The sequence below is a fragment of the Schistocerca serialis genome, chromosome 2, assembly GCF_023864345.2.
Source record: "Schistocerca serialis cubense isolate TAMUIC-IGC-003099 chromosome 2, iqSchSeri2.2, whole genome shotgun sequence".
Lineage (NCBI taxonomy): Eukaryota > Metazoa > Arthropoda > Insecta > Orthoptera > Acrididae > Schistocerca > Schistocerca serialis.
Window position 1 is genome coordinate 907,544,157 of NC_064639.1, and position 23,026 is coordinate 907,567,182.

The 23,026-nt window shown below is 39.6% G+C and overlaps 1 protein-coding gene across 1 annotated transcript in view; it reads left to right on the top strand.

Moving 5' to 3' along the window:
* The window catches only part of LOC126458260 (esterase E4-like), a 178,234-nt gene that overhangs the window by 105,060 nt on the left and 50,148 nt on the right, over positions 1 to 23,026 (top strand). Inside the window, exons 5-6 of the mRNA XM_050095185.1 lie at positions 28 to 212; positions 2,591 to 2,765. Of these exons, the coding sequence (XP_049951142.1) occupies positions 28 to 212; positions 2,591 to 2,765 (360 nt within the window). The remainder of the gene's footprint in view (positions 1 to 27; positions 213 to 2,590; positions 2,766 to 23,026) is intronic.

Below are 23,026 nucleotides of genomic sequence, written 5' to 3' on the forward strand. Positions count from 1 at the left end.
GTAATAAGAAATAATTTGTTTCTTCAGGTTTGTTTCATAAGGGCATTGTAATGAGTGGAGCTGACCTGACAAGTACTGATCCTGATCCAGTGCAGAAAGCCAGAAAACAAGCAAGACTATTGAACTGCCCAGATACATCATCTGAAGAGATAATTAGTTGCTTGAGAGAAAAGGATGCTTTGGAAATTGCAAAATCAGTAACACAGTTTTATGTAAGCATCATATTTTTAGTTGTAATATGTTACATGTGTCCTGTAATTACTTCTCTGCTGTGTGAATTAATTCACCTCCCAGTATCTGTTGCCTTGTATTGTCTCAATAATCTGTACTACTTGTTCCAGTTGTTCTCATTTCCTACTATGTTTTCCCCCAATTTACTACTCCATTAATGACCTGATGCATTTGTCCTGATGCTTCATTATATGTCCCACCATAGTGTTTTTTCCCTTGTAATGAGAGCTTCGTACTAGTTGTGTAGTAACAGTTGTATTATGGAAGTCACAATTGAAGTATGTAACACTGATGGTTCTGAGTCTTTGTTTTATTTCAGAAGCTTCTCTAAAAGTTTTTAAAGCAGGAGTAGATGGAGCATGAGTCATGCCTGTATAACTCTACTGGTAAGAGCAAAAGGCAAGGTTCTGGGTTCCAGTGGTAATCAGACGGGGCATGATAACAACCAATGCACCTGGCTCTATAGCAAATAGTTATCCTGTCAGACTGTTTCAAAAGCACATGTACAGAGCCATGGACACTCAGCCTTTTAATGATTTCGTAGATGATGTCATTAATATTTGTGATATATTTAGGAACTGGATTCAAACAGAATTGAAATCCATCACAAATGCAAACATGTTAGTGACCACAACAGAAACATTCAGATGCCTATATTCTGATTTGTGTACCAAAATTGTTGATAAAAGCATAACTGCAGACAAAATTAAATCAACTGTACAATGAATTGTACCTGTTGTTAATATCAGATGATTTACAAAGACATTGGTGCAAGAGAAACAAAGCTGTTTGATTGATCTTCAGAATAAGCATACTGATTTTCAGCTTTCAAGAATTACCAACATATTTTGTTATTTATGGAATAAGATGCCAGTTTTTCCCATATATCCTGCTTTAAGGCAGCACTTAAATTACCTACAATTTGCTCAAATCACTCTTTTTATGCCCCTTGTGATAAATATGCTAACTGCTTTGGTGAGCATTTTGACACACAGGTGATCCATACAGTTTTATAAATAAATGGATGGCTCATTTTTCACAAAATTACTTTACAAAGAGGTCTAGCTATGGCAGATTCTTATTTATATGCTAAGGCATTTATTAATGATAGCAGTACTTACCTGCTCTGAGTGCCATGATCAGCTGTCAGATCCCAGCTGTTGCATCAGACATACAATGTCAACAACAGTTGTTGGCAGTACAAGAATGCTTACAAACTATGCTACAGGCTAACCATATCCTTCAAGTTAGGTCATATAATAGAAAGAAGAGTAGGAAGAAATACTAAGGAAGTCAGTACTATAACTCCAACCTGATCCTTCTAAATCAACAAAATTTATGGACTGGACTTGCAGTACAGCATGTAACACTCATCACAAGGATGCGCTTCTATCATGGAAACTTCCCAAGTCATCAGCACTGTGTTGGATATCAGACATCTCCCAACCTACTCATGTGACTCAATATCAGAAAGTGATTTCAATTCAATAATTATTGGTTTTTCCTTCAAGTTGGAACACCAATTTTCCACTATTATAACCACTACCCTCACGTCAAGAAACATAAAAACTTGCAAATCATCATGGACTTCGTAACCTACAGACATAACTGAGCGGATTCCCTCATGCAGTTCTGTAGTATCTTGTGGACTATCAGGCACCAGAGGTATAACTATATGTTGCTTACTTGGTACCTTTTAGAAACCACAGTGCATCCAAAAGATAATGCCACAATATCATTTGAGAATAAATTAGTCTCTTTACTTTTTTTCCATCATGTCATGACAGATTTTATAAAATACTGTATGTCTACAGCTACCATGCCCTTCAATTCATTGTTGTTTTTTGCTTTCATGGACAACTACCTATTCTTTTGTTTGCTAATGTGATCTACTTTTGCCTTTAACGCTCTGTAACCTTCTATGATTGGGACACAGCAGTTATTATGGTGTGTACTAGTAACTAAAACTTGCATGATATTTATTGGTGTGCCATTATGATGCAGTTCTCTTCATTTTCAGTGTTTTAAATGTTGTCTTCTGTCTGATTTTATTTCACATAATGTGGGTCATGTATACAATAAAATGTTGTCTTCTGTCTGATTTTATTTCACTTAATGTGGGTCATGTATACATAAAGCATTCACATAATCATCAGTGGGATAATCATTAGCTATCTCCTATGAGCCAGTACCTAAAGAAATAACAATAAAAAATAACAAAAATAAACTGTGTCTTTCACTTATTCTTCTTTGGACAGAGATTCATGTATTTGTCATGGAAGCTGATGAATATAGTGCAGAATAGATTTGAAAGATTAATCACTGTTCCACAATTGTGTCTGATGCATTATTTTTACAGGAATGGGGCTTTGATCCAATGGTTGCATTTGGATCTGTCACTGAGAAAGATTTTGGAGATGGAGCTGAAAGATTCTTGACAGCTGATGTCACGGAACTGTTTCTTTCAGGGAATTTCACTCATATTCCATTGATAATAGGAACAACTAAAGATGAAATCTCTTGGAAAGGCTTGGGTTTGTCATTTGTTTTGGACACAAATTATTATTATTGTTTTCAGTGATATTCAGACTGAAGGTTGAAAGTCAGAGTAAAATACAAGAAGATCTGTTCAATTAATAATGTTGTTTAAATGGTAGAATTCTCAGTAAAAGTTGAGCTCTTAAAACCGTACTCTATACTTTTGTAAGTTTACATTGGCATCAATATCTGTACTGAGAAGACTACTGCAAAGTGCATGCCAAAGAGTAGTTGTATTATGTATTTTATGTGAAACGTTATTCTTACCTATTAATGGCTGGAGTTGAGAAGAATGATAACTCATTTACCACTGGATACATTTTTGTTTTCATCTTAAGGCTCATTTAGTTGCTTATTAGTGTTAGTGTGTGTTGTTATTGAGCAAATTTTACTTAAATGATTCATACAATAATAATAACAACTTAGGGCTGAAGAATATTTATAGATTTTGCATTGGATGCTCATCTTGGAATTTTTTAAGCACATTATCATGAGGTACTGGGCATCTGTCTTCCAATTTAGGCCACTTATGGTTATTCAGTATTGAAGTTACACTGGTTTGGCAACCAAACACTATGTGAAAATTTGTACCACCATCTGTGTACAAGAATGTGTCCTGAAAAGGACAACCCTCTTCAACAGTTTTTAAGTATAGGGCATACAGTACAAGTGGTTTATAAGCAATTTCTTTTGTAGATCATCTGTAGTTTATACAAACAAACTGAAAACCTGCCACTTGTTTTACTTAAAATTTGATTTACCTGACCATCCTGTTTCATTTTCACACACATATTGTTGTTTCCATTATTCATATGATGTGACTGACCCCAATTCTTACTGAAAAATATTTTAGTCTGAAGTTACTACGTTTGTACAAGAGCATAACTTTACATTTCACTCTATTATGAGTGTTACACAATTTTGATATTTTGTACACTTTCAATTGGATATTGCTATAATATTTGTCAGACATTCCTTCTTCACAGATCACATCATCTGCACAATGTCTGGTACTACCACTCCTCCTTGTGGTACGTCTGAAATTATTTCTATCTGTGAAGGGCACTATGTACAATGGTAAATGTACTGTATTGTGTCTGTTGTGATGTTATCACTCTGTTCATAAGTATGGATTAATATTCTAAATGAATGCATTTTCTTTGATATACTGTGTAATCAAAAGTATCTGGATACCTGGCTGAAAATGACTTACAACTTCGTGGCGTCCTCCATCGGTGATTCTGGAAGTCAATACGGTGTTGGCCCTGCCTTAGCCTTGATGGCAGCTTCCACTTTTACAGGCATATGTTCAATCAGGTGCTGGAAGGTTTCTTGGGGAATGGCAGCCCATTCTTCATGGAGTGCTGCACTGAGGAGAGGCATCAATGTCAATCGGCGAGGCCTGGCATAAAGTTGGCTTTCCATAACAAGCCAAAGGTGTTCTATAGGATTCAGGTCGGGACCCTATGAAGGCTAGTCCATTACAGGGACGTTATTGTCATGTAACCACTCTGCCACAGGCCGTGCATTATGAACAGGTGCTCAATTGTGTTGAAAGATGCAATCGCCATCCTCAAATTACTCTTCATCAGTGGGAAGCAAGAAGGTGTTTAAAACATCAATGTAGACCTGTGCTGTGATAGTGCTATGCAAAACAACAAGAGGTGCAAGCCCCCTCCATGAAAAACACAACCATAGCATAACATCACTGCCTCCAAATTTTATTGTTGGCACTACACGAGCTGGCAGACGACGTTAACTGGGCATTCGCCACACCCACACCCTGCCATCAGATCGCCACATTGTGTACCATGATTCGTCACTCCATACAACATTTTTCCACTCATCAATCCTCCAATGTTTATGCTCCTTACACTAATAGAGGCATCGTTTGGCATTTTCCGGTATGATGTGTGGCCGATGAGCAGCCACTTGACCATGAAATCCAAGTTTTCTCACCTTCCACCTAACTGTCATAGTACTTGCAGTGGATCCTCATACAGTTTGGAATCCTGTGCGATGGTCTGGCTATTACACATTACGACCCTTTTCAAGTGTCAGTGGTCTCTGTCAGTCAACAGACAAGGTCGGCCTCTACACTTCTGTGTTGTACGTGTCCCTTCATATTTCCACTTCACTATCACATTGGAAACATTGGACCCAGGGATGTTTAGGAGTGTGGAAATCTTGTGTAAAGACATATTACACAAGTGACACTCAATCACCTGACCACGTTCGAAGTCTGTGAGTTCTGCAGAGCACCCATTCTGCTCTCTTACGATGTCTAATGACTACTGAGGTTGCTGATATGGAGTACCTGGCATTAGGTGGCAGCACAATGCACCTAGTATGAAAAACATATGTTTTTGGGGGTGTCTGGATACTTTTTATCACATAGTGTAGATGACTATGTGGTAATGATCTGGTAGTATGTCAGAGGTCTAAGAACACTAAAACTTTTTGGTAACTCTATTCATGCCACTTAGGGTATCGTATGTGGAGAATGGAAGTTGTGTTTTTCATTATCAGTATTTTTGCACACCGTGTTAGTTGCCAAAGAATAGTTCATTTTGTCTATGTAGTTTATTATACTGAATTCAGAGCATGTATTAGAATTCTTTGACAAATGGAGGAAAATCATTTATAATCATAGTTGTGTAAACTATTTTACTATTATTTTTGTAGATGAATGTAACCTGTGTGCTCTAATGCAATCATCAGGAATAATTTTCTGCCACTGTAGTCTATCATAAATTATGTCTGAGTGTGGAACTAATTCACTTGCATATTCTACGTAGAATCTAACAAGTACACATTGGCACTTGGGTCCCTTATATTTTCCAATTTCAATCCTGGTTTGCTTCAGGCAATTGTAGTGATGTGTTGACATAGTGGTAAAGATGGCAGATGGTGGTGGTCAAGATAGATACCACTTAACCTTACCTCATTCCCATTTGTACGTGTTCCCATCCTCCTCCCCTTTATCTCATTTTAGCCTGCTCACTTAAATTAGTCATCTGGCATCCATTGTGGTCATTTAAAATCAGCTGCCCTCCTGCTCATGCATTGTACTTATAATGGAATGGATTTGTTTTTAGAGGCTTGGCTTACATAAGTGGGAAGTAAAATTTAAATTTTTTTTATGTTTAAAAAACTGCAACATAATAATTATTTTTTCTGTCATTTTCAAAAATTTTCAAAACTTAATTTAAAGTGAAATGTGATCTAATCAGCTCATTATGAAATTTTCAAATCATTTGATTTGATGTACAGAAGACATGTCAAGTTTTAGAATAAGAACATTTAAGAAGAAATACAAATGTGATACAGTATTTTACACACATTCCTGAAGTATAGATACACAAATATTTGTTATAGTTTTCAGTACACAGAAGTAAGATAACATACATGTAACTCCCTTGTTCAAACTTCCAAGGGAACATATAAAACTATACCACTATCCTAGTTTTTGGACTTAATAGGCCTTCCTCAGGTCCTCACCACCCTTAGGAGGCAACTGTTGTTGTTGTTGTTGTCTTCAGTCCTGAGACTGGTTTGATGCAGCCCTCCATGTTACCCTATCCTGTGCAAGTTTCTTCATCTCCCAGTACCTACTGCAACCTACATGCTTCTGAATCTGCTTAGTGTATTCATCTCTTGGTCTCCCTCTATGATTTTTACCCTCCACGCTGCCCTCCAATGCTAAATTTGCGATCCCTTGATGCCTCAGAACAACTCCTCTTCTCCCCAATTCTATTAGTTATGTGATCTAACCATCTAATCTATTAGGTCCAAAAGTTTTGATAGTAAATGTATTTCTCTATGAATCTATTGGCACTCAGTTACTCCTCTTCTTCTTCCATTGACACTACATCCCGGGATGGGACTTGTCATCCTCAATTATTTTCTGCCATTCCTCTCTGGACTTTGCCGTCGACCTCCAGTTATGGCAACCGACTCTAGCAGTGTCCTCCCCAACCTCATCGCTGCATCTCAACCTGGGTCGTCCTCTTGCACTTCTTCCTCCAGGTTCACTGCAGCAGGCTTTCCTTGCAGGATCTGACTCATCAAGTCACATCACATGTCCAGCCCATCCCAGTCTACACAGCTTTACGAATTTGACCACATATCCTCCTTATAGCAATCACAAAGTTCATCATTTCTTTGTCTTCTTTAGGTCCCATTTTCATATACAGGGCCAAAAATCCATTTCAATATACTTCTTTCATGTGATCTCAGTTTGTTTTCTCCCTGATTCATAATTGCCCATGTTTCTGAGGAATAAGTAAGTACTGGGCATTATCAGTGTTTTGTAAAGTCAGCACTTAGCCCTCATGATATAAGTTTGGATTTAAAATGTCGCAAAATTCCAAAGTAGTATAGGTTAGAAGCACTTATGCGAGCCATAATTTCAGTAAAGGTGGTGCCATTTGCTTCTATCTTTGAGCTCAGATAGGTGAAACATTCCACTCGCTCAAATGTCATTCCATCAAGGGTTATTGCGGGCTGTAAGGGTTGGTTAGTGCCATTATACGGGGTGTTCAGAAAGTCTCTCCGCAGTGGCGTATGATTGTTAGCTGCTCGTGCCGTATGATTAGACGAATTGAATTGTGTATTCAACAACAGGGGGGACACTTTCAACATTTAATGTGAAAATTTGTAAGTAAAAATGAATATTCAATAAATTAATAACTTGTATTTCACTGAGTTTAATTTCAGTATATTCACTGCAGCATACGGCACGCATGGCTAACAATCATACAGCACTGTGGAGAGACTTTTTGAACACCCTGTTCATATACTTCATCTTTCCTTAATTAATTCTCAGGCCCATCTTCTCTGCACTCAGTTTTAGAGATGAAAATGCACTTTGTAGATCTCTAAGTGTTCTGCTCATTAAATCCAAGTCATCTGCATACCCCAGCATTTATACAGACTTATAGTAGATAGTTCCTCTTGTCTGAATACCCGATTCATGTACCACTTTTTGAAGCGACAGGTTTAAAAGTAGGCAGGAAAGCCCATCTCCTTGCCTTAGCCCAGTTTGAATGGGAAACTGAGGTGATAGCCTTGACTGTACTTGACTGCACTCACACAGTACACTAGGGATACTTTATGGTGACCTCTATTAAACGCACCAATTTTCCATGCACTCAAAATTCCCACATTGCCTCATAAAGTTTAGCCTGGTTTATTGTGTCATATGCAGATTTAAAGTCAATGAAAAGATGGTGCACACCAACATTGAATTCATTGGTCTTTTCTACTATTTGTTGGAGAGTAAATATCTGGTTTAAGTTGACTTTCCTGGTCTGAACCCACATTGATAGCTTCCAGTAATATCTTCTGCTATAGGTGAAAGTCTACTAAACAGGATATTTGATAGTACTTTATATATAATATTTAAAAATGTTATGCCTCTGTAGTAGCTGCATTCAAATAGATCTCCTTTCTGATGCACCAGACACATTATCCCTACATTCCATTCTTCTGTTAGCTCTACCTTTTCCCAGATGAGGCATGCAGTCTTGTAGATCCTACGATTTAGCTCAACTCCTCCAGTTTTCAATAGTTCAGATGTTATATTGTCTGTCCCTGGTGCTTTATTGTTCTTCAATTGAACAATTGCTTTGTTCACTTCTCCTTGGGAAGGAGGGGTACCATGGCATCATCTTCTGAAGCGACTGGGATATCTTCAAAAGGGGCTCTGAAGCATCCAATAGTTCACTGACATTCTCTACCCAGTGCTCCAATACCTCTTGATCACTGGTTATTAGCGTCCCTTTTTTACTTTTACAGCTTAAATGCTCTTCTTCCACCATTAATTTTCTGATAAAATTTGCTAGCAGCATTTGTCTCCAGTTCTTCAATCTGCTTTCTTTCCCATTCCCTTTTCTTTCTCTGACACAGTTTCTTCTCTTCTTTCCTTTTATCTTAATAATTTTTTACTGCTAAACGAGTATATTATTTCTCAAGCATTTTTCTGTATGCCAGATTTTTCTCCTGGCTTATTCTCTAACATTCTTCATCAAGCCAGGAATTCCTCAGTTGTTTTTCTTCTTTCCCTAGCACTTTGTCTTCTGCCTTAATGACTGTATCCCTGAAAGCATTCCATTCCTGATCCAGGTTATCACTTATAGTAGGGGTGTGTAATGCAAGATTCTCAGCAAGCTTCTCAGAGTACATTTTAGAGATGTCTTCATTTTTTTAACTTCGATACCATATACTTACTTTGAGGTGTTCCTTCGACTTTTCTTGTGTTGGATATTCAAGCTCTTAGTTTCACAATCACAAGGTATTGGTCTGAATCTACATTAACTCCTCAGTAAGTTCGTGTATCTAGTAAGTGTGAATAATGCCTGTCATCAATAATTACAAGATCAATTTGGTTGAAGGTATGCTAATCAGGGCTACACCATCTTGCTTTATGAACCCTTTTGTGTGGAAACGTAGTGCTACCTACAGTCATATTATGTGACAGTGCAAACTGAATGACTCTGTAGCCATTGTCATTTGTGTATTTATGGAGTCTGTGCTTCCCCATTGCTGGGAGATAATGTTCATTACCAATCTATGCATTTAGGTCTCCAATAATTATTTTAGTGTCATACACAGGGCATCTGGCATGAGTTCTCTTGAGGTTCTCAAAGAAGGTGTCTTTATCCTGGTCATCGGATACTTCTGTGGGTGCATGTACATTGATCAATGAGTAGTTTGAGAATTGGGTCTTCAGTCTCATATGTGAGATCCTAGATGTTATTCCAGTGAATAAATTTTTGTCTTACCATGAACCCTGTAGCGAATTGATGGTGGCTCTCTGGACCATGGTAGAAAATTATCCACCTTCCCATATCAAGCACTCCACGTCCAGTCCATCATATTTCCTTTAGGGCAATTATGCCTTCCTTGGTTTTATCAAGTTGATCCAGCAGTGACCTCAGGGGCCCCACCCTGTACAGTGATTGTACGTTCCAGGTTCCAATAAACACATCATTTTTTCATTTTCGTTTGCCTTTAACAGTGCCATGTCATTGTCCATAAATCCGTCCAGCTTCTTTACTCAGAGATTTCTAAACAAGATTTTTCTTTTACAGGAAAGGGTTGTTAGCCACTTGTCCAACCCCCAACTTGGAGGACCAGGATTTGCATGAGGTTTACTCCTTTAAGGCAGCTGGCTTCACTATGCCTATAGAGCCCTCCCTACCCTATGTTGTGGGACACACTTTGTCTGGCTCCTTTGTCAAGACCACTCCAGCTTGGGTGACCCTGCCAGTAGCTACACTACTGCTGATACAGCTCTTGACTTCATTGGAGCACGCAAACCCTCCTGACCAGCACTGAAGGTACCTTCGATAAGGCAATGTCCCCTGGGAAGGATTCAGGTACTCTACTGACATGAAAACCTGCAGGAACCCCTATTGGTAGTACTGTCATTTCTACTACATGCAATTTCTGGCCAGCAATTCTGTCTCCTAATTTTATGGCTTTTAAACAAAATTAGATAATTGAGGACCACTCATCTAACAAAATGAAACATATGTGTCTATTCACTACTTTATTTAGGGAGCATATAAAATTATAAAAAGCAAAGAAATCATCCGTAAGTAAAAGTATCATTGATATAGGCAAACAATTTTGTCAGAAAGGGACCATAAAATGAAAAAGTAGAATTGATTGACAGTTGTTCAATGTAGCCACTGTGGTTCATAACCTGCAAGTGAGTTGTTGTTTTATTGTTATTGCTTTCTGCTGGAATTGTATGACAACAGCTTATAAATGAGTAAGAAGCAACAGCTCCACTACGTTCTGCATGCCTGTGGAACATTTGGACAAGTGGTCCACTGAGATGTCAGGTCCTGTGCACCATTGAAAGCACACAACAATGACTATCTTGTTAAGAGGCACTACATCAGATTATCCACTGAAAATACCAGGTGCAAAATATCATCAGGAAATCAACTTTTTGAAAATATTAAAACAAAACTTTTGGTTAAATTCACTTTGTTCATTTAATATCTGGTCAATATGTTGTTTGTTGGTATAAAAACCTCTAGTTCCTCTAACATGCTGGGAGACGTACCACACAGAATGGAAGGAAAGACTGATTATTGGGGACTGCATTGGATGAGATTTGAAAATGCGAGAGCTTAAAGGTGGAAGATAGGGTAATATGCAAGACAGAGATTGCTGCTTTAACATCATGCTAGAGTTAATAAGAGTGAAAAGTGAAATGCATTGTATGTAACAGAGGAGGGAGGGGGGTGGTGAAAAATAGACGGGTAAGACAATGAAAGATGTAGAAAACTAAAACAGAGTGAAGAAAAGAGTAGTTACTGTGAAGGAATGCTGAAAAGGAAGAAATTAACATAAACTATGGCCAGGTGGGTGACGAGAACCAAGGACATGTAGTGCTAGTTCCCACCTGCGGAGTTCTGAGAAACTGGTGTCAGGGGGAAGAATCCAGATGGCAGGTGTGGTCAAACAGGCACCGAGGTCACAATTGTCATGTTGTAGAGCATGCCCTGCAGCAGGATATTGTGTGTTGTCCGCATACACCCTCTAACTATGCCCATTCATCCTAACTGATAATTTGGTGGTAGTCATGCCAATGTAAAAGGCTAACAGTGTTTACATAACAGTTGGTATATGTAAAGGCTTGCATGTGAACACTGTTTGGCCTTTTGCATTGGCATGACTACCCCCCCCCCCCCCCCATTCATGAACCATGGACCTTGCCATTGGTGAGGTGGCTTGAGGGCCTCAGTGATACAGATAGCCGTACCGTAGGTGCAACCACAACGGAAGGGTATCTGTTGAGAGGCCAGACAAACGTGTGGTTCCCGAAGAGGGGCAGCAGCATTTTCAGTAGTTGCAGGGTCAACAGACTGGATGATTGACTGATCTGGCCTTGTAACACTAACCAAAATGGCCTTGCTGTGCTGTGTAACACTCTGGTTTGATCTATTGACTTATCCCGCTCGATCAGGATCTGATAGCAGCCCAAATAGATATTAATTAATGTGACCGTGTACCTAATGGGGCTGGCAATCGGATTGGACTGCTACGGAGTTGTTACATTCCATTTTGTCCTTCTCAAATGCAGTAATAATGATATGTTTGGTGCCAAGAAGAACAACAACACAGCTTCATTAATCGACAACCTATATTTATCACCAAAAACACAAAGTAAGAAGACAGCCACTGCCTTTGTCGTACAAAATTAATAACGGCTAATCTCAGCACAAGCCCTTTTGTTATTCATTATCGTCACACGCAAATTTTAATCACTGTATCCAACATTGCAATCCAAATAATGCCGGCGCGGTAGACGCGAAAATACAAATATCGGCACTGAAATATCACTGAATCACACTAGTAATTGTACTTGTTCACTTTCCCGTATATTTCTAACACAAAGGGGTTAAACCATGGTCTTGCATTCCAGCAACAGACCTCCACTCGGCTAGGCCCGCAGCGTGTACTACACTACTACTGACTCAACACTCGCTCTCGCTCTCCACCCGACGCACACTATCGATTGTTTGTCCTGTCGACCTGTGCTGTCGCAAAACTTATAGTAAGGGCCTACGGACCCCTTACATCCCCGCCCTCGAAAACTTCTTTGAAGCCACAGGCGTAAAAGAATCGGTTAGGGAATTAGACATCACTACATATGAACAAAACACACAGTGCAAATAAACAATCACCAAGAAAATCCTTGACTCCGGTAGTGGGCTGCCTCTACAATAATATTCTACAAAAAGTTATTACATCTCAAAAATATGGCATTGTCCAAATAACACACAACATCAATCCTACTTACTTAACATAGCATGGTAAATATTTTTTATAAACTTATCTTACCAAAAATTTCCAAAACTTTTCACTTTCAAAGGTTAGTACGAGTCATTAACTACATATCTGTTATAACTTGCTATAGCAAAGACAAGAAAAGAAACTAGTTGAATGCCAGCTACCCCTTTGGTATGCCGTCCTTTCAGCGGGGTTCGTGCCGTCCATACTACTATCACTCTAATTCATTACTCACTTGGCCAACACTTATAAAAGTTAGGGAAGAAATTCACAACTTACTGCTACAGCAAAGACAAGAAAACAAACTAGGTGAATGCCAGCTACCCCTTTGGTATGCCGTCCTTTTCAGCGGGGTTTGTGCCATCCATACTACTATCACTCTAATTTATAACTCACTTGGCCAACACACATAAAAGTTAAGGAAGAAATTCACAACTTGTTCATTACAGATTCCATAAATTTAAATGCTACATTGTACCGCTAAGCATGTCTTACATAATTATTTGCAACACTACAACTAATGTGGTCACCCAATGAAAAATTTTAAACTACTGATCATTTCATTTTGCCAAACCTTACTGCCATATCTGAATTGTTATCAAGAAAGCTTAGATGAGAGGTACAATATTTCCTGTTATATTCACATTAATTCAAATCCACTATATGGATATTTGTCATTCATTACTCAGTGCCAGAATTCTGCTTCTGAAGCTTGACCTACGTATAACCATAATTGACTCTGATAGCTAATTGGATACATGAATTACTAATTATTCATTAGTTACACTTTGTTTTATCAGCATACTTCAGATAAACATGTATACCTACAAATAACTTGCAAACAGATGTTGCTCATGCGCTAAATGACATACTTCAATACTTCAAACATCTCATACTCCATATTCTTCATTACACATAACTTAACATCAACTTCGACTGCAAATAAATATATATCTTCAACCTACATCAATTCTCCATATAATTCAATACTTCAAATATCTCATACTCAATACACATCATTACGACATAACTCCCTCAACTTAACAGCAACTTCAACTGCATATATATCTTCAACCTACATCAACTCTCCATATTCGCTGCAATAACGACATAAAAATACTACTTCAGGCTCCTTAGCCTCTCCATTCATCATATTTCACATCATTTATTCGAACAACTATCTCCTTGTGTATTTGTTTCTTTATATGTTCATCTACTTACAAGCTGATACATTACTTCAATTTTCTTACAACAGTTTGACCTTTTCATGCCTCATAAAACAACTCTATAAGATTACCCAAATTCTTGTTTAACCAATTAGCTTACCACGACATTATGTAAACATTCGCTTTCTGATATGGTTCTCGTTTTATTCCTTCTGGCATTATTAATTTTGGTTATTTACTCACACTAAACTGAGCTTTTTTAAGTTATTGATTCTCTGACATCTCACACTCTACATCAACAGCAACTACTACAAATTTACTACATGGTTCCTGACTGAATTACTTGGATGACCACTACCAATCCTAACTATTACACTAATTTTCTTAACCTAAGGATAGAGAAAGATGGTAGAGGAGTGACACTTGAAATTAGAAATAAAGTCTCACCCAGCTGGGAGTGTACCAGTCGCCACTTGGTATACTAGCAAAAGAGTTGCTAGCTCCCTACACCTTAACTACTTCTCCATATATGAGTGAACTATAAATTTGCTACAAGATTCCTAACTATCATTTGTACAACCACTACCTATTCTAACTACTACACACTAACTTTCTTAACCTAAGGATAGAGAAAGATGGTAGAGGAATGAAACTTGAAATTAGAAGTAAAGTCTCACCCAGCTGGGAGTGTACCAGTCGCCATTTGGTATACCAGCAAAAGAGTTGCTAGCTCCCTACACCTAACTTTCTTCAACTCATACCTCTTCCTCATCTGGGTTATCCCTGTTCTCGTGTGAGTAGTACCTTTTTATGTTTTCCACATGTTCCTTACCATGCACTCTCTTTGTCCGTGCATACTCCAACTCCACAGTGTTAGGATGACCAATTTTTATAATCCTGTATGGTCCCTTATAAACGTGGTTGAATTTATTTATTTCAGAGTTTATTTTCTTTGATTTTACATGAACCTTAGTCCCTTCCTTCTTCTTGATTCCCCAAGTGAAGGCCTCGCCTTCCATTGCAACCCTCTGATTATCCTCTTCTCGTCGCATGGCTATAGCATTTCTCAGATTGATAGCCAGTTGGTTTTGCCTATCTCCTATCCCCTTAACCGCATCATTGCATTGTCTCTGCATCTGCGTCACCTCGGCGATTTGATGATTGCAATTTGTTTCCACTTCGTTGATTCTTTCTCCCAATTCGGCTTTCGTTTCTTCAATATCGTCTTCTATCTTTTTTGTTAACTTTCCTTCCACCTTCTCCACGTCTCCCTGGACTTGGTCTATGCTCTTCTGTAGCCTCCTCTCTCTCTCGTCGATGTCCATCTTCAGTCGTTCTTGTAACTCCTGCATTTCCTTCTTCAGATTACATTCCATCTTCATTTGCGATGTTTTGATCTCTTGTGCTATAGTTTCTTGTAAACTTTTCTCTAACGATGCGTTAGTTTCTTGTAAACGCTTCTCTAACGATGCGTGATTTTCTTGTAAACTTTTTAGTGATTCTCTTGTTTCTTGTGAACTCTTCTCTAATGATGCGTTAGTTCCTTGTAAACCTTTCTCTAATGATTTGGTCCCCTTTAACAACTCTGCTAACATCGACCGTATATCTGCATCCTCTGAAATTGGCTTATCTCTCGTCGTTTGTCCTGGTGTCTCGGGATAACTAGTTGAGTGTGCTAATGGGCTATCTAATGACACTCCATAATCACTGATTCCCGAATCATCTCTGTCTTCCTGTCCTATCCCTTTCCTTTCAACTACTGCCTCACAAACCTGCTTATCTTCAGTAGACATGTTTGTTTATTTTTAATGCACAGGTAGGTAATATAGAATAACCTCTAGTAACCCAAAACACTCCTAATTACCATGAAACTAATCAAACAGTACCTGAAGTATTATTCAATTAATCCCTAAATTGATACAATATGCAAGAGCATCGAACACAACAACTCTCAAAACCTAATCACTTCAAATATCAATTTTCACATACACAGCTTATGTAAAATGTTTTAAATAAGGTAAATCATACTATTCATAAAATCTATACATATAAAATCCCCCAAAAACAATAAGCATATCTGTATAATTATCATTTAGACAGCGCAGTATGCATAAATAAGTACGCTCAATTTCAGAGTATTTTTCGCAAACTGTTAGGAAATTACTGCAATTGGGCACTTTTCCTAACACGCAATTCAGTTTACAAATGTTTATTTACCGCGAAAACTGCACATTGCAATTTAATGTTATGTCAATCAGTCGTCTTCACTCACCAACCGACGTTACCACGAGTCGCGATGTTTTGACGTTTGAAGTGGGCGTGGCGCTGTACTGCCGCCGGAACGCGTGAAGGTCTCGCGGCTCGCTGTGGCGGGACGACGTCGTAGTTCTCAGCCTGCCGCTCCGTGGTGCTGCAGGCGGGCGTAGTTTGTAGTTCGGCTGCTAGATGTCGGGACGGCGCTCGGTCTAGTGCGTCTGTGCTTGAACTACTCTTTGCACAGGTAGTTGGGATGACGTGTGAAATCACCTCGCAGATCGAAGCTCTTTGGCGCAACTGCTACACGTGTCTGCATGACGTCACTCAATAATTGCGTCGCCACAATACATTGTCGTCCGCATACCATTTTATGGGTCCGCATGAAGCTGTCTGAATTTCACTATTCAAAAAACAATTTCAGTCACAATATTACTATTAAACACTTCTGTAAAGCTTTCGTGGCGAATTCTTGGCCCTTTTGTCGTGATAATGTTCACACGTGTCCTTCTTTGGTGTTCACTTTTCACAGTTTTTCGCGCGGATTTACACATTTGCACATTATAACACAGTTTGTTGACACTATTATTTTCATCTAATATGGCAAGAAAAAAGTTTAGTCACAATCGTAAGGTGCTATTACTTCGTATTGTTCAAAATGCACTGTTCTTGTCGCGATATTAAAGTTTATGCTATGTCCCGATCCAACATTGGAAAATTTTTTCTCACGTTAAATAAGATAATATTACCTATTGTTCTTTATGATTCGTCCGAAAATTGCACTTGTCCTTTCACGGTAAGCCAAGGGTGTAACACTCCGGTTTGATCTACTGACTTATCCCGCTCGATCGGGATCTGATAGCAGCCCAAATAGATATTAATTAATGTGACCGTGTACCTAATGGGGCTGGCAATCGGATTGGACTGCTATGGAGTGGTTACATTCCATTTTGTCCTTCTCAAATGCAGTAATAATGATATGTTTGGTGCCAAGAAGAACAACAACACAGCTTCATTAATCAACAACCTATATTTATCACCAAAAACACAAAGTAAGGAGACAGCCACTGCCTTTGTCATACAAAATTAATAATGGCTAATCTCAGCACAGGCCCTTTTGTTATTCATTATCGTCACACGCAAATTTTAATCACTGTATCCAACACTGCAATCCAAATAATGCCGGCGCGGTAGACGCGAAAATACAAATATCGGCACTGAAATATCACTGAATCACACTAGTAATTGTACTTGTTCACTTTCCCGTATATTTCTAACACAAAGGGGTTAAACCACGGCGATGGCCACTCCCTTTGTCGGTACGGTCTTGCATTCCAGCAATAGACCTCCACCCGGCTCGGCCCACAGCGCGTACCACACTACTACTCTCTCAACACTCGCTCTCGCTCTCGCCACCCGACGCACACTATCGATTGTTTGTCCTGTCGACCTGTGCTGTCGCAAAACTTATAGTAAGGGCCTACGGACCCCTTACAGCTGGTACTGCAAACGGCTGAAAGCAAGGGGAAAGTACAGCTGTAATTTTCCTGTGGGCATGCAGCTTTACTATATAGTTAAATGATGATGGCGTCCTCTTGGGTAAAATATTCTGGAGGTAAAATAGTCCCCCATTTGGATCTCCGGGTGGGGACTACTCAGGAGGACGTTGTTATCTGGGAGAAAGAAAACTGGTGTTCTACGGATCGGAGCATGAAATGTCAGATCCCTTAATCGGGCACTTAGGTTAGAAAATTTAAAAAAGGAAATGGATAGGTTAAAGTTAGATATAGTAGGAATTAGTGAAGTTTGGTGGCAGGAGGAACAAGGCTTCTGGTCAGGTGAATACAGGGTTATAAATACAAAATCAAATAGGGGTAATGCAGGAGTGTTAATAATGAATAGGAAAATAGGAATGCGGGTAAGCTACTACAAACAGCATAGTGAATGCATTATTGTGGCCAAGATAGATAAGAAGCCCACGCCTAACACAGTGGTACAAGTTTATATGCCAACTAGCTCCGCAGATGACAAAGAGATTGATGAAATGTATGATGAGATAAAAGAAATTATTCAGATAGTGAAGCAAGATGAAAATTTAATAGTCATGGGTGACTGGAATTTGATAGTAGGAAAAGGGAGAGAAGGAAATGTAGTAGGTGAATATGGATTGGGGGTAAGAGATGAAAGAGGAAGCCACCTGGAAGAATTTTGCACAGAGCATAACTTAATCATAGCTAACATTTGGTTTAAGAATCATAAAAGACGGTTGTATACATGGAAGAAGCCTGGAGGTAAAAAGAGGAGGACTAATAGAAATCTTTGGGTAACAGAAGAGATATTGAATTTATTTGATAAAAGGAGAAAATATAAAAATGCAGTAAATGAAGCAGGCAAAAAGTAATACAAACGTCTCAAAAATGAGATTGACAGGAAGTGCAAAATGGCTAAGCAGGGATGGGTAGAGGACAAATTTAAGGATGTAGAGGCACATATCACTAGGGGTAAGATAGAAACTGCCTACATGAAAATTAAAGAGACCATTGGAGAAAAGAGAACCACTTGCATGAATATCAAGAGCTTAGGTGTAAACCCAATTCTAAGCAAAGAAGGGAAAGCAGAAAGATGGAAGGAGTATATAGAGGGTCTATACAAGGACTATGTCTTGAGGACAATATTATAGAAATGGAAGAGAATGTAGATGAAGATGAAATAGGAGATATGATACTACATGAAGAGTTTGACAGAGCACGGAAAGACCTAAGTCGAAACAAGGCCCCTGGGAGTAGACAACATTCCATTAGAACTACTGACAGCCTTGGGAGAGCCAGGCCTAACAAAACTCTACCATCTGGTGAGCAAGATGTATGAGACAGACGAAATACCATCAGACTTCAAGAAGAATAATTCCAATCCCAAAGAAAACAGGTGTTGACAGATGTGAAAATTACTGAACTATTAGTTTAATAAGCCACTGCTGCAAAATACTAACACGAATTCTTTACAGATGAATAGTAAAACAGGTCGGATCCGACCTCGGGGAAGATCAGTTTCGATTCCGTAGAAATATTGGAACACGTGAGGCAATATTGACTCTACGACTTATCTTAGAAAATAGATTAAGGAAAGGCAAACCTATCTTTTTAGCATTTGTAGACTTAGAGAAAGCTTTTGACAATGTTGACTGGAATACTCTCTTTCAAATTCTGAAGGTGGCAGGGGTAAAATACAGGGAGCGAAAGGCTATTTACAATTTGTATAGAAACCAGGTTGCAGTTATAAGAGCTGAGGGGCAAGAAAGGGAAGTAGTGGTTGGGAAGGGAGTGAGACAGGGTTGTAGCCTCTCCCTGATGTTATTCAATCTGTATATTGAGCAAGCAGTAAAGGAAACAAAAGAAAATTTTGGAGTAGGAATTAAAATCCATGGAGAAGAAATAAAAATTTTGAGGTTCGCCGATGATATTGTAATTCTGTCAGAGACAGCAAAGGACTTGGAAGAGCAGCTGAACGGAATAGACAGGGTCTTGAAAGGAGGATATAATATGAACATCAATAAAAGCAAAACGAGGATAATGGAATGTAGTCAAATTAAATTGGGTGATGCTGCAGGGATTAGATTAGGAAATGAGACGCTTAAATTAGTAAATGAGTTTTGCTATTTGTGGAGCAAAATAATTGATGATGGTTGAAGTAGAGAGGATATAAAATGTAGACTGGCAATGGCGAGGAAAGCATTTCTGAAGAAGAGAAATTTGTTAACATCAAGTGTAGATTTAAGTGTCAGGAAGTTGTTTCTGAAAGTATTTGTGTGGAGTGTAGCCATGTATGGAAGTGAAACGTGGATGATAAATAGTTTAGACAAGAAGAGAATAGAAGCCCTCGAAATGTGGTGCTACAGAAGAATGCTGAAGATTATATGGGTAGATCACATAACTAATGAGGAGATACTGAATAGAATTCAAGAGAAGAGAAATTTGTGGCACAACTTGACTAGAAGGAGGGATTGGTTGGTAGGGCATATTCTGAGGCATCAAGGGATCACCAATTTAGTACTGAAGGGCAGCGTGGAGGGTAAAAATCATAGAGGGAGACCAAGAGATGAATACATTAAACAGGTTCAGAAGGATGTAGGTTGCAGTAGGTACTTGGAGATGAAGAATCTTGCACAGGATAGAGTATCATGGAGAGCTGCATCAAACCAGTCTCTGGACTGAAGACCACAACAACAACAACAACACCAAATTATTAGTCAGGATGAATGGACGTAGGCAGATGGTGTATACTGGCAACAGACAATATCCTGTTGCGGGGCATGCTCTACAACATTAGAATTGTGACCTCGGTGCCTGTTTCACCACACCCACTATCTGGATTCTTCCTCCAGACACCAGTTTCTCTGAACCCTACAGGTGGGAACTAGTGCTACAAAACATCCTTTGTTCTTGCCACCTTAATTTACACTAATTTCTTCTGTTTCAGCATTTCTTCACAGTAACTACTCTTTTCTTCACTATATTTTACTTTTCTACATCTTTCATTGTCTTACCCATCTATATTTCATGGCCCCCTCCAACCTCTGTTACATACAATCCACTCACTTTTCACTCTTATTAACTCATGCATGATGTTTAAGCAGTAATCTCTGTCTTGTGTATTAACCTCTCTTCCGCCTTTAAGCTCTCAGGTTTTCAAATCTGGACCACTGCATTCCCCAACAATCAATCTTTCCATCTCATCCCATGCAAATTGCCTCCCCTGACCCACAGTTGTGGGTGACTTTCCCAAAATCTACCTCTTCCCTAGACCTCTCCAGTCCTTTTCCTTCACCTGTCTTCATTCCCCTTCAGCTCTTCTGCCTGAAGAAGGAGCCACTGGCTCTGAAAGCATGCCTAATTACAGCCACCTTTTATGTGTGTGTTCTGCTGCTGCTTGGTGAGTAGATTTTTTATCTACACAATTTAAGAAAAGGTAGATTGCTTCTTACTGTAAAGAATGCATGTTAAGTTGCAGACAGGCACAATTAAAAGAAACTTACATAAAGCTTTAGGCTGCAGCTTGCATCAGCAAAAGAGAAACACACACTGTTCATCCATACAAGCAAGCATATCTCATGCACACATGACCACCAACTCCAGCATCTCGGGCCAGGATGTAACTACCACATGGGATGCAAGCAACAATCTGGAGGGGGTGTAGAAGGAGAAAGGATAGTTGTGTGCAGGTGGTGAGAGAGACAAATGCTGTCTGGTGGAATGTGCAGGGACTAGAGTGCCAACAGGCACAACATCAGGAGGTTGTGGGGCAGGGAGGCTGGGAAAAAGATGGGCAGGTGAGCTGGCAGAGAGTGGCAAATAAACAGAGTGGGAGAAAAGAAAGGAGAGGAGGTGATCAGACAGAGGGGGTGGAAATTGTTGGGTGGAGGGTGTGATGACAGTATGTTATCACAGGTTGAGGCTGGGATAGTTACTGGAGCGAAGAATGTACTGTAAGGATAACTCCCATATGCGCAGTTCAGAAAATCTGGTGGTGGAGGGAAGGCTCCAGATGGCTCGGGTAGTGAAGCAGCCATTGAAATCAAGTATGTTGTGTTCAGCTGCAGTCTACTTTGCTCTTGGCCACAGTGTGGTGGCGACCATTCATCCTGGTGGACAGCTGGTTGGTAGTCATGCCAATATAAAAAGCTGTGCAATTATTTCCACAGAGCTGGTAAATGACGTGGCTGCTTTCACTGGTGGCATAATCCCTGATGTGGTAGGATAAACCTGTGACAGGACTGGAATAGGAAGTGTTGGGTGCATGTGTTGGGCAGGTCTTGCACCTGGGTCTTCCACACTAATATGATCCTTGTGGCAAGGGGTTGGCACTGGGAGTGGCATAGGGATGAACTAGGTTGTTATGGAGATTGGTTAGGGAATGGAACATCCCTTTAGGAGGGGTGGGACGGATCTAACATAGGATGTCCCTCATTTCAGGGCATAATGATAGGTAATCAAAGCCCTAGTGAAGAATGTGGTTCAGTTGCTCCAGTCCTGTGTGGCACTGGGTGACAAAGGGGATACTCCTTTGGGCTGGTTCTTGGGGGCTGGTGGGGGGATTGGGGGCATGAGGGGAAATGGCATAGAAAATCTGTTTGCGGACTAGGTCTGGGGAATATTGCCTATCTGTGAATCCCTTCATGAGGCTCTCAGCATACTGAGCAAGGGACTTCTTGTCATTGCAGATATGCCATCCCCACGTGGCCAGTCTGTATGGGAATGATTTTTTGCCATGAAATGGATGAGAGCTGTCAAAATGTAGGTACTGTTGGTGGTTGGTGGGTTTAATGTGGACTGAGGTGTTGATAGAGCCATAATAGAGAAGGAGGTCAACATCTAGGAAGGTGGTACACTTGTTTTAGGATGACAATGCGAAGTGGATGAGAGAGAAGGTGTTGAGGTTGTGAAGGAACAAAGATAGGGTGTCTCGGCCCAGAGTGCAGATCATGAAGATATTATCAATGAACTAGAGTACAAGTGTGTCTGAACACACAGTGCACCAAACACTCCTAACAATGGGCCTCTGCAGCCGACAACCCATGCATGTCAACATTAACACGATGACTTTGGCAACTATGACTAAAATTAGTATGTGACCATTGGCACTGGATGTTGGCACAGTTGTAGAGCTTTGCATTGTCTGATGAATGTCAATACCTTCTTCATCATGCTGATGGGAGGGCAAGAATCCGTTGTCTTCCAGGATAACAGCTTCTTGACACCTGTACTGCTGGACAGAGACAATCTGGCAGAGGCTCCATATGCTATGGGGAATATTCACATGGGCATCGATGGCTCCAATAGAGCTCAAGTAAGGCACTGTGATGGCTAATGAGAATCATACACTGGTTGCAGACCGTGTACACCCTTCATGATGGTCATGTTTCCTGATGGAGGTAGTATTTTTCAGCAAGATAATGCCCCATTTCACAAGGCCAGAAGTGTGATGGAATTGTTCAAGAAACACAGCGGCAAGTTCCAATCTTGCCAGAT